General features: G+C 36.9%; 1 protein-coding gene across 1 annotated transcript in view; it reads right to left on the bottom strand.

Annotated features, from left to right (window-relative positions):
• Window positions 1-567: 567 nt before the first annotated feature.
• PLCB4 (phospholipase C beta 4) overlaps window positions 568-14615 on the bottom strand; it is a 170995-nt gene continuing 156947 nt past the window's right edge. Inside the window, exons 33-38 of the mRNA XM_015813546.1 lie at window positions 11558-11733; window positions 11136-11237; window positions 9101-9158; window positions 7060-7146; window positions 5322-5358; window positions 568-2574 (exon numbers count right to left, since the gene is read on the bottom strand). Of these exons, the coding sequence (XP_015669032.1) occupies window positions 2486-2574; window positions 5322-5358; window positions 7060-7146; window positions 9101-9158; window positions 11136-11237; window positions 11558-11733 (549 nt within the window). The 3' untranslated portion in view covers window positions 568-2485. The remainder of the gene's footprint in view (window positions 2575-5321; window positions 5359-7059; window positions 7147-9100; window positions 9159-11135; window positions 11238-11557; window positions 11734-14615) is intronic.

Raw genomic sequence — 14615 nt, 5'->3', positions numbered from 1 at the left:
TGCTGCCACAATAAAGCGTGACTTTTAGTGACTCACATCAAAATACAATATAAAACATGTTGACAGTGATCTCACAATGGGAGTCAGAGAGTGTCACTTGTTTCAGAATTGTTAAAGCTTGACCAGGCCAGTGTTAATTGTCACAAGGACAGCTGCTGTGTAACACAACAGAAATGAAGATTGAGAAAAGGCTGAAGAAATTAAGGAGGGAAAATGATCCATGTATGTGCCACCTAGGAAGTACTTGTGGATGCAGAGTTAGCATCAAGAAAAGGATGTTACTGGTGTAATTGAGTATAAAAATTGTTTTTATTGTATTTTTCAAATAGGATTCAGCAGTATTAATAGGTTTTCCATAAAAAATAGGTAAAACCAGCTAGTATTCTTTAGTGAGACATCTGTAACGTGATAAAAGAATATAGTTTAAAACCATAAGGATGTCAAAGCAGATTAGGCTGAAAAAAATAAATATTTACGTGAGGAAGACGTTTTAACACACACACTCAGGCACACACACATACACACACACACCCCATAATAATTTGATCTATAAGAACAGATACTAACTTTGTTTCAGGGGTTTTTATTAGAGAATCTGAAAGTTGTATCTCAGAACAATTACATAATTATCTCCATATGCCATTTTAAGGAATATTTTGAATCAGTTTACATTTACAACAACATGATCAGTACTATTACTGAAATCAGTTATCTGATTTTGTTCTAAACTACCCGTTTCTCGTAGTCTTGCTTATGTTGGTAACATGGAGACTTCCAAGCAGAAGGTTGACGTGCACTGTTCTGCATTGTAACTACAGTGGGCTTTGAGAACGTGCACATTAATACTGTAGCAAATTATTTGGATATCTAATAGACATAAAAAGGATCATTTCCTCATATGAAAGTCAGAAAATCTGCATAAATATAGTGTGTAAAATTAAATTAACATAATTTTTCAACTCGACCTGTAAGAATGCCCACATACTTCATATACACAACTATATATATATATGTTTGTGTATATATATATATATATATTATTTATACTGATATTTTGTTAGTCAAATATTCTGTTTTATACATTGTTTCTGTATTTATTTACCAGTAAGAGAATGACTGGGTGGCCATACAATATTCAACTGGTCAGAACTGGTGTTTGTTACCACATGCAAGTAGAGGTTTTGTTCACTACTGCTAATGCTGCTACAGGAATGTGATTTTTCCACAAGATTGTGACTGAATCTGTATAAATACTTTACATTATCACAGAACACCCTCCCCCCAAAATCTATTTAAATTTTAGAACACAAAAACAGTAGTATTTGGGACTGGCGACAAGTTAATTGAAATGCAACCTTTAGGTAATCTGTAAACTCTGGTTAGAATGCCTAAAATACAATTCCTTCATATTTTTTTTTAACTACAGCATCATAAATCAATATGGCACAGGAACAGTCTTTTGCTACCTTGCAATCCTTTCAACAGGATTTTACAAAAAAAATACCACTTCAAATTCAGACGTATCCAGTCCAGCATGGCACTTGCTGATGATGACATTCTGAACACAGAAATAACCCGCACAGCTTCAATAATGAACGTTTATCTAGTCTACAAAGTTTATAGATGAGAGTTTCCCAATATCGTATTCTGATATAAGTTATATCTCTACGGAGCCCGTTTCTATGCAGCCAAAATGGCATTATACATTGTCAAGGTTTATAGAGTATAAAATATTTTTGGAGGAAAAAAAAACCCCACAGATACAGACAAAGGGATAGGATATCTTCTAAAACAGCCCTATTAGGACTGGGCATATCAAATGTCCATATAATGCAGACCCATCATTGGAAGGAAAACATGAAGAACGAGAGGAATGGAACAGCATGGAGAAACAACTTCTGGAAAAGATGGACTCTACATTGCAACACTTCATTTGGTAACATTTTAGTCCAAGCAGTCCTCATGGCAAAATCGAAATTTCAGAGAGAGATAGCCACTGACGCTATCAAATGTATTACAAGGTCGTTTTCTTTTGGAGGGCAGGGGAAATCTTATGAAATATTCTTCAGCGGTTCTTGTTTCAGGAGGCAGATTGATTCTGGGAAATTATAGGAGAGTTAGTGGTCTTTCCAAAGTCAAGGAAGCCCAGGCAAAAAGTAATATAAAATACGAAGGCGAGTCAAACACGACTAAACCTTTTCAAGGACAAAAATAAGTGTTGTGTTTATAATTCAGATAAAGACTGCCATCGTGTTAAGGGCAGTACTCTCGGATTTTAAAAATCATATGCTTTCTTCTGAGAAGGAGAGTCTTATTTGGAAAAATAAAGTACAGTATTTCCCCCCTCGCCCTCCCCCCAAAATCCAAGCTCTTCAGCAGAGATTTGCTACATGACACCAAGCAGAAAAGATCCCATCTTCCAAACTTCAGTTTAGTATCATTGCAAAGACAATATATATCTATATATATCAGATGGCCTCAGACTTCAGTTTGTGCACTGGAGCTTTATACCACTGTTGCAGGCCTGCGGTCCATCTCTGCCTCTAGCTTCACCATCTGCTGCATCTCCTTGGCCTGCAAAGCAGGAGAATTGGGCTGTTAGCATGACTGAATGTGGATGTGGGAGAAGAATGAGACAGTACATCCAAGTCTAGGTTCTTGGCGCTGCACTTCTGTGTTACGGAGTGAAAAAAGGACCAACGTTCAGAATCACCCCACGGATCAAAGGGGAAACATAAGGGAGCCATACAATAATCTGTGGTGCTTCCCGCAGCTTCAGAATGGGCAAAGAGATACTGGATAAATCAAGTCTGGACTATTTATTTATACTAGGCAAATATAATTCTTCACCGATCAAATACAAATCTAAGTATTTAGAGCAGATGCTATTAATATGGTTCTTTCTGGAAAACAACCAGAAAGGGCAAATGAATGCCATTTCAAGCCAAAACATAATCGAAAAAGCCCAAAGCTGGAACACAATGCATTGACAGAAAAGTACAGCCTCCTTTGAAATACTGGCATAATTGTGGCATAATTCAACAGCTGAATTATTTCCAAATGAATTCAGAGATCCTCCATCTAGAAGCCATTCAATGACTAAGTAAACCAGGGCTTCAGGAACTGCTTGAAGATGGAGTTTCTTGTGGGCATGATTTTCACCACCTTAGATAGAATAGAGATGGAAAGGGCACACAATGGTTTAGCATCCAAAAGTATTATTTAATTGCGGTCCAAATTAAAACTAACACATTAGGCAGGATCCAAGCATCATTTCTTGCAGTGGGCAGCCCAATTATTCTATGACATTGCCAGGTACACTTTACAGGCTCTGATGGTCCACAGTTTCATGACATCATGGGAAATCACATTAACTTGCGGACCCAACTGGCTACTGCCTTTGTCAAGGTGGCACAGGTAAGCAAGTAGTGAAAGAGTCCCACCCTTGGCAGAATAATCTAGTTCACGTATCTGAATATTTGTCTTGAACCTCACTGCCTATGTCCAAGTCCAATAGCAAGTTTTATGTTCCTTTTTTGTGTGTGTTCAGGAATGTTACTTCATAATTTTTCCCATGTCCTTTTCTCTTTTGCCAGCATACTGCACAGTTTTGGTCTCCTTTCAGAAAACAATCAGTAGATACAAAACTGGCATGCTACAACTTCAAATGAGCCAGGATCTTGATAACTCTTCTCCATTGGAAACATTATTTTTGAGAAAAGAATGTAGGAATCTCGTACCTACCAACACACTTTGGAATTGACTGTGCTACAATCTATTTTTTCAAGTATCACAAAAATCTATTTTTTAGTCAGAAAGAATATGTTAGCAGTTTAGTCCACTAACTTGATTTCTGGAAAAGCATGAACTGGACAGTGCTAAGGCTATTCTGTTTTCCCCCCACAAATTTCCCTTTTTATTGTATTAATAATGTTAATAAAATTAGTAAGGGTGATATTACCTGCCTGCCTCGAAACTATTTCAGTCACATGATGTATCTGGTAGCATTTTTTCCCATGAACAATTGACAGCTCCTGAGAGTTAAGTCTCTATATTACAATGATTTTCACTTTGCTTTGTTCATCTGTTCATCCCTATTGTCTAAACCAGACTGATCTGATTTGAAAAACAGGAGCTCCCCCTTTATTTCTCGGAGCCCTATTGTAAGACAGATTGCACACTGTTTTAAACAATGGTTCCAAAAAGGGGACAATTACTACTTATATAAATCATTTATAATTAGATCACATGCTTCAGATACAATAAAATATGCTGGAAATTATGACAACAAAACCAGAGAAATCTCAATGGGGCAAAAATGTTTTTGTACCAATGTTATAACATTCACTAGTGCTGGGCATACAAAATGGCATTTTTTTTAATTTTTGGTCCTTTTAAATTAGTGTTGACTCCTGGCAACAGTCTGTACAAGTTCCTACAGTTCCCGAAGTTATTTGTCCTTGCCTCCTTCCTAAGCTGAGAGAGAGAGTGAGAGACTGACTGGCCCAAGGTCAACCAGCTGGCTTTGTGTTAACATGGTAGTAAAACTCAGTCTCCCAGTTTGTAGCATGGGACTGCTGCACCAAAACTGACTCTACAATGTTCTAACTACTTGCCAGTTTTAATGTTTTAGTTCAGGCTTCAAAAAGTAGCCCTTTCTACTAGGTCTAAATCAGAAGTTGCCCATTTTGGCCAGGACTCAAGTCAGATGTGAAATATGGGCAAATGAAATTGTTGATGAAGCTGGATGACATTTGCAAGCAAAAATGTCAACACATTTCCCCCAAAATGTGATGACTGAAGAGTCCCTGAAAAACTTACTTCTGCAGCTAGACGGTCTCCCCCCCCCACCTCCCCCAATATATTTGATTTGTTTTTCAACAAAAAGTGAGATTTGCCTGCTTTGAATGAACTGACAGTCCAATTTTATGCAGAATTTGACCAATTACAATGCACACAGTTACTCAGTATAAGGAACTGTCAGTCATATATGATGCCTACGTTTAGAGGATTCATAATTATGGGCAAAATTGTTTTGTATGAAACCTAGACGTGAATAAGACTCCACATACACAAAAACTAAGAGATGTATTTTATAAGAAACTAGCTATCTGTGAAACCTAAAGCCCACAAATACAATTCCAGCTTTTGGGGGCCTCTAGTAGGGTATACATGGGGCAACACAATGCATGTCAACAGAATTATTGGAAAGTGGGATCCTTTGGAAGTACCAAATTGATTCTAAATCAAGCCAATATGGATCAGTCATCAATTGATATCTATAAAGTAGTAGTAGCTTGCTCAGAATACATAACTCCTACCTTGAATTTGAGAAACTGCATGGCAGGATTTCAAAAGCTGTTTGTATAAAAATAATAACGTCAAAATTCAGCAACACAATGAAGCAAATAAACTGAATGAAAAGTGAGATGACAACATAAATGCAAGAAAAAGACTTCTTTTCTTCTAGTCTACTCTAGTCTGGGTCTGGCTTTCTCTAGTTTCATCTTGTTTTCAAAATGAAAGAAAGAGAAACGCATCAAATCTTTAATGGATAATAGGTATACCCATTAAAGATGTGATGCATTTCTCTTTCTTTCATTATTAATTAATCAAGGTACAGATTTCTAGTGCAATTCACTAATTTTACTGTACTTGATAAAGCTGAGTTAAATTAGAGGGGGGAAAAAATCAAACCAGTAAATAGTTTTTGAGTGTGTCAGTAATGAAGGAAATGATGGAGAAGTAAGTTTCAAAATTATAGCAGAAATGATAAAGTTATGAAAAGCAGTTAATGCATTATACTCATCTATTTATCTATATCACAGGAGTGTCAAACTGGCGGCCCGTGGGCCAGATGCGTCATGCGCAGGCCACGCCCACCCCAGCTCCATAAAGGCAAAAAAATCATGATATGTCACATGATGCGATTGAGTTTGACACCCGTGCTATATCATCTTTGAGTCCCAGTTAACTCCTAACAACTTTATGCAGTTATGCAGTTTTATAGGCAACATCTTTGGAAAAGGTTTGCCATTTCCTTCTTCCTAAAATTGAGAGAGTGATGGGACTAAGGCCACCCAGAGGTTTTCGTCCCTGAGTTAGGACTAGAATTCAGGTTTCCCTGTTGCTAGACCAACTCCATAACCATTAGACCAAACTAGTAGATGCTCACTCACTGCACCCCTACTTATAATGGAATATAACAGGAAATAGGACTTATTGCTCAACGAACAATTTACATCGAACCTAGAGTAGTTTCTAGAGATTCTGATTTTAGACAAACCTACTTAAAGAATTTAATGTAATTTATTTACACCGTAGACAATTCAGCAAAACAGGTTAAAACTGATCTTTTATCTTTCCTTGATCACTTAGCATGGTTTTCACAATAACTGAATTGACAAATACCATTTTTCTATAACAAAACTTACCAGTAACTACATGTTCTAGACTAAAATTCTGATCATTCCTAGCCATTGTCCATATTAGCTGGGACTCTGAAATCCATAACGTCTGAAGAGCAGCAGGCTGCTTCTCATTTGTCTATCACAGTAACAATACTAGAAGCAGCAATGAAGATTCTTGTAGATTGGCTTTGCTTCTACTAAGGAAATATCGCATACGTCAGAGTGGATATTGAAAAAGATTGTGGGGATACAATTTCAGTTCTATCTAAATGTCTGCTTTGCACAAGATTAGCTTCCAATGATACAGCAAGTCTCTTCTAATTTTAGCAAGTAGCTACTGGGGTCCTTTCTTGGGTCAGAAAATGACATCCTCACAGGCACAGCTCAACACTTCACTTTTAGGCTTCAGATATATTGCTTTAGAGTCAAACTTAAAAATGCATATTTGGAATTCATAGACTCGCATTCTTAGTACTGGTTCATACATTGGCATGGTCTATAAATTATAAGTGATGCACAGGGCAGTCTCCAGTCTGATACTCATATGATCCAAATAAGTCATAAGTTCCTTGCCCCAAATAAATCAATAACCAGATAATAGGTCACAGCTCCCAGATTCCCTTTCCTTTTACAGCCAGGTGTTGGTTACCTGCTCATTTTGTTTCTCCAAAATTTCTAGATGCTCAAGTTGGACTTTCTTCAACTGATCCATTTCCTTTGATTGCTTCATTGCCAACTGTAAGCAAAACCAGAAAAGGGGAAAATGAAATAACCACATGCTTTTGGGTTATATGGGTTTTTAAAAGTAGTTCTCCCCAAAATGTTGCTTAGGAATAAGGGGACATAATGCCAAAAAGAGAAAAAGAAAAAAGGATAATAAGAAACTTCCTGTGCTCTCCTTCATGTGATTTGAGCATTCTACAATTAAATGAAGTCGATCTTTATCTTGAGGAAATGTATTAAGAGATGACTCTTTCATTTGAGATACTCTATGTTTTTAGCTCTACTATATATAAAAACTGCTATTTTGCTAGAGAGAACATTCCCAAGAAAATTCGAGTGAGATACCTATATGGGGTGCGTATATTAGCATCCATTCAATTCTACAGAACATCTTAATTCTTCAGACTGATAGAATGATCCAAAGGAAAACTCTGATTCTTATGAGGATTTCAATGTTCCTCTAAGAGGTATCTCTTTTGGAAATGACCTCAGTACGGGGCTCAATATAGCTAAACTGTGCACCCCATTAGGCTTATGTTGCTTTCTGACAAAGGCACTAAAAGGGCTTGGTCATGTCACCGCATAGGCTACAAATGTTCCACATCATTATACATACAACACCCGGTGCCATGGAACACATAACAAGTTCAATGCAATTATTTGATGAACCATTTGTTTGTGTCCTCACAATACCCTAAATCATAAACCAAGCAAACAGGTTAAGTTCATGCAGGGTGCTATGTCCTATCTCAGCACAACTAACATTCCAAAGCCGGAATGGGAGAATAATAAGAAAATGACGGCTGAATTTTGGGGTGGTGGGGAGGAGGATTGTGAGTTTGCATATTTTTATTTTTGTATCAATAATTTTCATGGTAGGAATTAAGCGTAAGAAACTGATCACCTGTCTGACCAATTCAAACAGTGTAACTAGATTCATCACTTACTTATTGGATAAGGAGGAGTATTATCTATATAAACCAGTCTCTTCCAATTTCTAAAAATATTTGTGAAACAAAAAGAGCACTAGTCGAGAGACTCTTATATTGAATTTGGTGTCTTCAGCTTTTTAATCTGTACAAATTTCAAGTTTTAGAATGTTTAGAATATGCCTCAAAACAGGATGCATACAGATGAGATTGCTGGGACAGGATTCAAACCAAAGCTGCTATTCCACATGCAATTGACTACAACAGGGGTCTTCAAACTTGGCCCTTTTATGACTTGTGGACTTCAACTCCCAGAATTCCTCAGCCAGACAAGCTGGCTGAGGAATTCTGGGAGTTGAAGTCCATAAGTCATAAAAGGGCCAAGTTTGAAGACCCCTGATCTACAACAACAGTTCACTTATTTCAGCCTTCCTTCTGAGACATTCCTATTCAGGTACTTTCAGTTAACAGTGTTCTCAGGGAAATCAAGAGCAACAAAGGGTGGGGAGAAGTCCGTTCTGTTCCTCTCTTGATACAAATTTAACCAATATGCATTTTCGGAACATATCCACGAATCAAAATTCAAGTTGAGACCTGTATATTTCTGTATTTCACAATGTGAAATTTAAAATTACCCAATGAAGAGTATGAAATATAGAACACATATATTATATTCGGGGGGAGAAATTTCTAAATTAGGAAAGCACTTAGAGAAAAGCAGATATCTGATAAAAGACACATGAATATCCAACAGAACCAAGACAGAAAAAAAAAAAAAGACAGATTATCTGCCTTCAGACTTTAGTTAGTCACAGATAACCTTTTCTGTGTGAATACATTAGACTGGACCCAAAGCCCTCAAATATTCCTTTTTTCAAGTCACGACTTCTAAAAATGCTTTATTGTGTTTATTTCATGAGCAGTTCCTATTTTCACTCTACCTTCCATCTTTCAATTACTCAATTTCATCACTTCTTGGAAAACAATTCAGATTTTTAAAAAAAAAGTTTATGATATTTCAGATAATTAACTACTCACCCGTTTTCTTTCTTCCAGAAACTTCTTTGTATTACTGCTATTCAGCTCCCTCACCCGCCTATGAATGATATATTTACTACTAGTATTATATGTAATACTAGTTGTATTACACATCAAAATGTCATTGAGAAAAGGGTTAAGAGCTCTCCTACTCTTCCTGGACTTTAGTTGTAGACCAGTATAAAATGTATCAAATTACAATCATTCCAGAAATAAAAAGTTAAGGTTTACAATAAGTGACCGGTAACAAAAATATAGGTATTATTCACAGAAAACTGAAATGCTTTCTAACCCTGAGATCTAACAATAAGAATTATAGCTTTATTAGTATTACAGCTATAAGTATCAGCTATGGCAATATAGTACAGAAGATGAAACAACAGTATAAAATAAGTGAAATAAAACAAATAGACTAAAAATAACAGACCAAACCATTTAGTCTACCAAGAGGAATAAACCAATCATTTATATCATTAGTATTAAGCTGTAGATTTTGTTTCTTTAGTTAGATCTGAAATTAATCATGTAGAAGAGAGGGGGAAAAACACCCAACAGACCTAAATAGCAAGCAACGAAATGAAGAAGAATCCAAGACTGAAATATAGACAGCACTGGCAAAGTTAAATCAAAGCATACAAGCCAACCTTTATTCCTGACAGACCCAGTCTCAGAGACAAATGTTGTCACCTCACCTTGTATGTGTTAACTGGGTTTAAAGCTGATAAAAGGAAGTTGATGTGAAAGGTATGGAAAGATGTTATGAATTAAGTTTGGGTACTATAGAAAGAATGTATGCCAATAGCTCAAAAGATCCAAAAAAGTATGGGTATAGATATTTAGGGAACCAGTGAATTTACCTTACATTATTCCAGAGGGCATGACATTTAAATAAACCAAAAGAAGGTATACTGGTTATTAAAAATATTTTTTTTAAAGTTGGATTTCCAACTGCACAACAGTGGTGATTCTGCTATGCTGTATGTGAAATTAGGCAAACTTTAATTGCCCACGGTAAATCCACCACCAATTGCAATATATTATTAAGTCCGTCTTTTATTTTTATTTCTTACTATTATTATTGTTTTAATGCTTTTATTTGCGGGTCTGCAACCATAACAAAGATTGATTGATTGATTCTGCTAAGGGCTATTTGTTTATTAATGTACCACAGTATTTTAATGATTCTTTGGCTTTTGCATCTCCAAAGAATGCCGTTTATGAGATGTAGAAAGGTCACAGTTTGTATTCCAATGAAGTTTTGGAGTAATATTGCTTATGCAAAGTTAAAAAGGCTAAACCTTCAGCAGTACCCATTACACAAGCTTGCTTTGCAAAATCCAGGCTTCTAAAGAGCCCCCTTTCTTTAGAAACTTGGGTTTTGCAAAGCATGCTTGTGTAATAGTATGCTGAAAGATTCTGATAATCGTAGAAATGGCTCATTTCTCCAGTACCTAAACTCAAGTGCACCTATGAATCTGCCTAGCAACAAGTCATTGTATAAAATTGAGTGAAGCAAAGAAAGCAGTTGTTTCTGTGTCTGGACCACATTTCTCTCATCACCTTAGCTAGGGCTTTGGCTAGATCTAGTTGAGCGGGTTCAGGTGATGCATATGGAAATGGAGATAGCTATGCTTAAGGAAATTAATAAAGCTTTGTTGGGCCTCTGATTTCATTCTGGTATTGTATCTTTATTTAAAAACCTTTCGTTTATCTTAAGAGCCCATGTATCTTGAATGCCTCCTCCTGTATTTTCACTTGGAAGAATTCCAATATTTGCAAAAGTACATAAACTTTAGAAATACAGGAATGCTCCTCTCTTCCCAGGACAAAATAACCCCTGAAAACTTCAGCCAATTATTTATTGGAATGTTACTTGAATATAATGGAATTCACATTACATTTTTGAGGTGGGTTCCAACTGTATTAAGCAATAATGATTTATTGGGAAGGCAATTTTCTCTACACAAATTAAGCAAAGTAGCCCATGAATCTTCCCTATGAACATTTATTCTATAACCAGCAAAGCAATATGTACCTTTCTCTTTCAGCTTTGTTTTTGATAGATTTATCTTGGCTTATGGCTTTACTGTTTTCCATTGAAATTTTTGCTTGGTTGGCACGCATTTCTTTACTTTCTCTAAAAAAAGAAAAGAAAAGAGAAAATTCTGGTGTTTAAATTTCAACTTTAAACATTCTAGACTGAGGATTACATTCCCTTTGTTTTGATCTGCCAGTCATTATGTTTATACAACCGACATCAGATTATTCTCAGCACTATCAGAGAAATGGCTGCACCTTTTTGTAAAACAATAGTCAGTTGACAGAAGGATTTTTTTTTATTAGGTGAGCCTGGATGGTGATGAGAAATGCTTTCATCTCCTACATTCCCACATTGGGCTAAATTCAACCATTTCCAAGTGAACAAACAATAGAATAACAGTATATTATTATACTGACCTGTCATGAGAAAGCTTCAGTTGTTGTGTCTGCTGTTCATGCACATTAATTAACAGCTTCTTCAGTACTTCACACTGCTGGCTAAGGTGCAGATCACGCATTTCTTGCTCTTCTGCGCTGTGGGTGTTGATCATCTCGGACCACTCTTTGGTGTGCTGCGCCACAATTTCCTTCACCTTTGAAGAAGAAAAGTTGGATCAGTATTTTCTCTTCATGACTTTTAAGGTGGACAATGCAGGAGGTGCCGTTAAGAGTCGTTGCTAGATCCATGTTTTATGTCAACCCAGAAACTTGAGACTATACTAATCCCAGTGTTCCCTGAATCAACTGATCGTTAAAGCACTTTTCCTTGTTTGCCCATGTTGTGGGAATCCCGAAACACTGGTCACTTCTGGCTAATAGACACCCAAGGCCCAGTCAAGTGTTGAAAAAAAATGAGTGGTTGTAGCGTAAGTGGCTGAAAAATAAAACATTATGTTACAAAACATGTTAACAATGCCCGAACCATAGGAAATATCCCTCCAAACACTGATTGGCTGTAGCATCAACCCACATTCAGCCAATGAGAAAGGGCCACTGACATAAGGAAGGCAGCTCCTAGTATAGGGGCTCAAAGAATACTACAAACCCTTCCCCCAGATTCTCTCCTCCCACACACTAGTACTTTGAAGTTGAGATCTTGTCCCCTAGCTGTTCACCATACAAGGTGGAGGTCTACATTCCCTCTCTCATGTCTTACCTCAGGAAGGTTTTGTTAAATTATAGATGGGTAGCTCTACCCCATGCCCACGAGGCATATAAATTGGCACACACCCACTACCTATTGTCTGGATAAGTTGGGTACCAACAGCCTCCACCGACAGACTTCTCCTCACCCTCCACTGAAAGTGACAAGAAGACCAACTGCAGTCCATTATCCAGTTTGATGCGATGGAATATAGTATGGAGGTGGATTCCCACATTCCAAAGAGGGAACTCAAGCCAGGTATTATGTATAAGGGAAAGAGGGCGAAGGCAACCCCTCCCTCATAATTTACAGAATATATTGTAGATACAGATAGTGGAGTGCTCAGTCTGGCACGATTTTGTCTATAGGTGTGAAACAGTAAAGAACTCAGCTTGGAGGAAGCACCACATGTCATTCTTGGTTTTGGGCCTATCGTTCAAAGTTCTTTCATCCGATGTGGCTCTTCTGTCACCACTTAGGAATCATTTCAATTGTTTCTATAATCCATCTCACAAACCATCCAAATTCACAGCAAAGGCAGCACTGAAAACAGGTGAACAGAACTCGGCCCTAGGCAATGTGTTCCAAAGCCATTACTGACTTGTCTATTACACTCCCATCAATTCTTCTCCCAGCGTGTCAACAAACCATTTCTCTTTAATGGCAACGGTTGTGGCTGTAGCGAAGGCAGCAATTGCAGTTCTAATGACAAGAACAGTCATCTGTTGCTCACATAGCTCCCGCCTTCTAGTTTGTGTTTCAGTCTCTCACCACATAGGAAGTCTGACAACAGGAACCCTTCAATGAAGTTGCTGGCCCCCTGTTCTGCTTAGACTTGGGATACCTTCTGCCTCGATTGCCTTTCCTTATTCTGCTTTTTACATGCTCTTAAATGGGGATCCTTAACCAGTTTGCTATGCAATGTACCACCCCATGTGGCTGCTCTGTTCTTCTCCACCACAATATACAAGCCTTCCCTTGGGACCTTTCTTGACTCTGTCAGCTTCCCTTTAACTGCCATTCCTGTTTTCAGAAGATTGGGTTCCCCCCCTTCTCCTTGCTTTTATATATTTTTTATTTTATTTTCCTTCCAGCAATAGCTTCTTTTGATATTTCTCTTATTGTGCCGAGTTCTTTCTATTGATTTATCTCTTCTCAATTTCAACAACACTTAACCACTGTGTTCACCCAGATCTTTTCTAAGCAATCCCTCAGGGCATTTCCACCTGATTTTGTTTCTGTTCTTAATAGCAATAGACTTATATATACAGCTTCACAGTGATTTACAGCCCTCTTTAAGCGGTTTACAGAGTCAGCCTATTGCCCTCCAACAATCTGGGTCCTCATTTTACCAACCTAGAAAGGATGGAAGGCTGAGTCAATCTTGAGCTGGTAAGAATCGACAGTTGGCAGAATTAGCCTGCAATACTGCATTCTAACCACTGTGCCACCACATCTCTTAACTTTAATCTTTTTGTATGCCCCTGCCCCCTCCCCCAAATTAAAAGTAGAGTAGATGTACAAAAGTATATCTAGAAAAAATGGGGAAACGTTAAAGTAGAACCTGTCATGGTGGCTCTTTTAGTGGAATGTGGAATAATTTAGACCAGTATTAACTTTAAGATGTGTGGACTTCAATTCCTGGAATTTCCCAGCCAGCAAGTTTGAAAAACACTGTTTTAGACTGTGCTATGTGTAATTCCAGTTTTAGGTAAACAAATCTATGAGTATAAAGAAAATACTTGTATATAGTAATAATAATAATAATAATAATAATAATAATAATAATAATAATAATAATAATAATAATAATAATAATAATAATAATAATAATAATAATGGAAAAAGGATTGCTTGCCTACTATAGAAGAATGGACGCTTAAAGTGTCAAATTTAGCAGAAATGGCCAAGATTTCTGCTTACTTGAAGGATCATTCACAAGCAAGATACATTTCGGTCTGGAGAAGATGGATAGATTATATTCAGAACAAATACGGGACTAAAAATTTCCATTTGGCTTATGAGTAAATTTTAGAGTATTATTATTATTAATAGTTTATTATAGTGGATTTTTTGTTAGTTTTAATTATATGATATTATTATTATTTTTAGTATTAATATTGTATTGTTTAACAATTAGGTTGTTAACTTATTTATTATTGTTTTTAAATTGTTTAAATTTATGTTAAAGGGGAGTTAAAGTGCGTTATGGACTTGGTTACTTAAATAGTTGGTTAATGTTAGTTAGATTATGATTATTATATTTGTAACCCTGTGTTCAGCTTTGGGAAGTGGGGGAGGGGGAGGGGGGCTTGGGGGTGGGTATGGGGG

Source organism: Protobothrops mucrosquamatus, unplaced genomic scaffold, assembly GCF_001527695.2.
Source record: "Protobothrops mucrosquamatus isolate PMUCROS unplaced genomic scaffold, P.Mucros_1.0 scaffold166, whole genome shotgun sequence".
Lineage (NCBI taxonomy): Eukaryota > Metazoa > Chordata > Lepidosauria > Squamata > Viperidae > Protobothrops > Protobothrops mucrosquamatus.
Note: the sequence above shows the minus strand (reverse complement) of the source record. Positions and strands in the feature narration are given on the sequence as shown.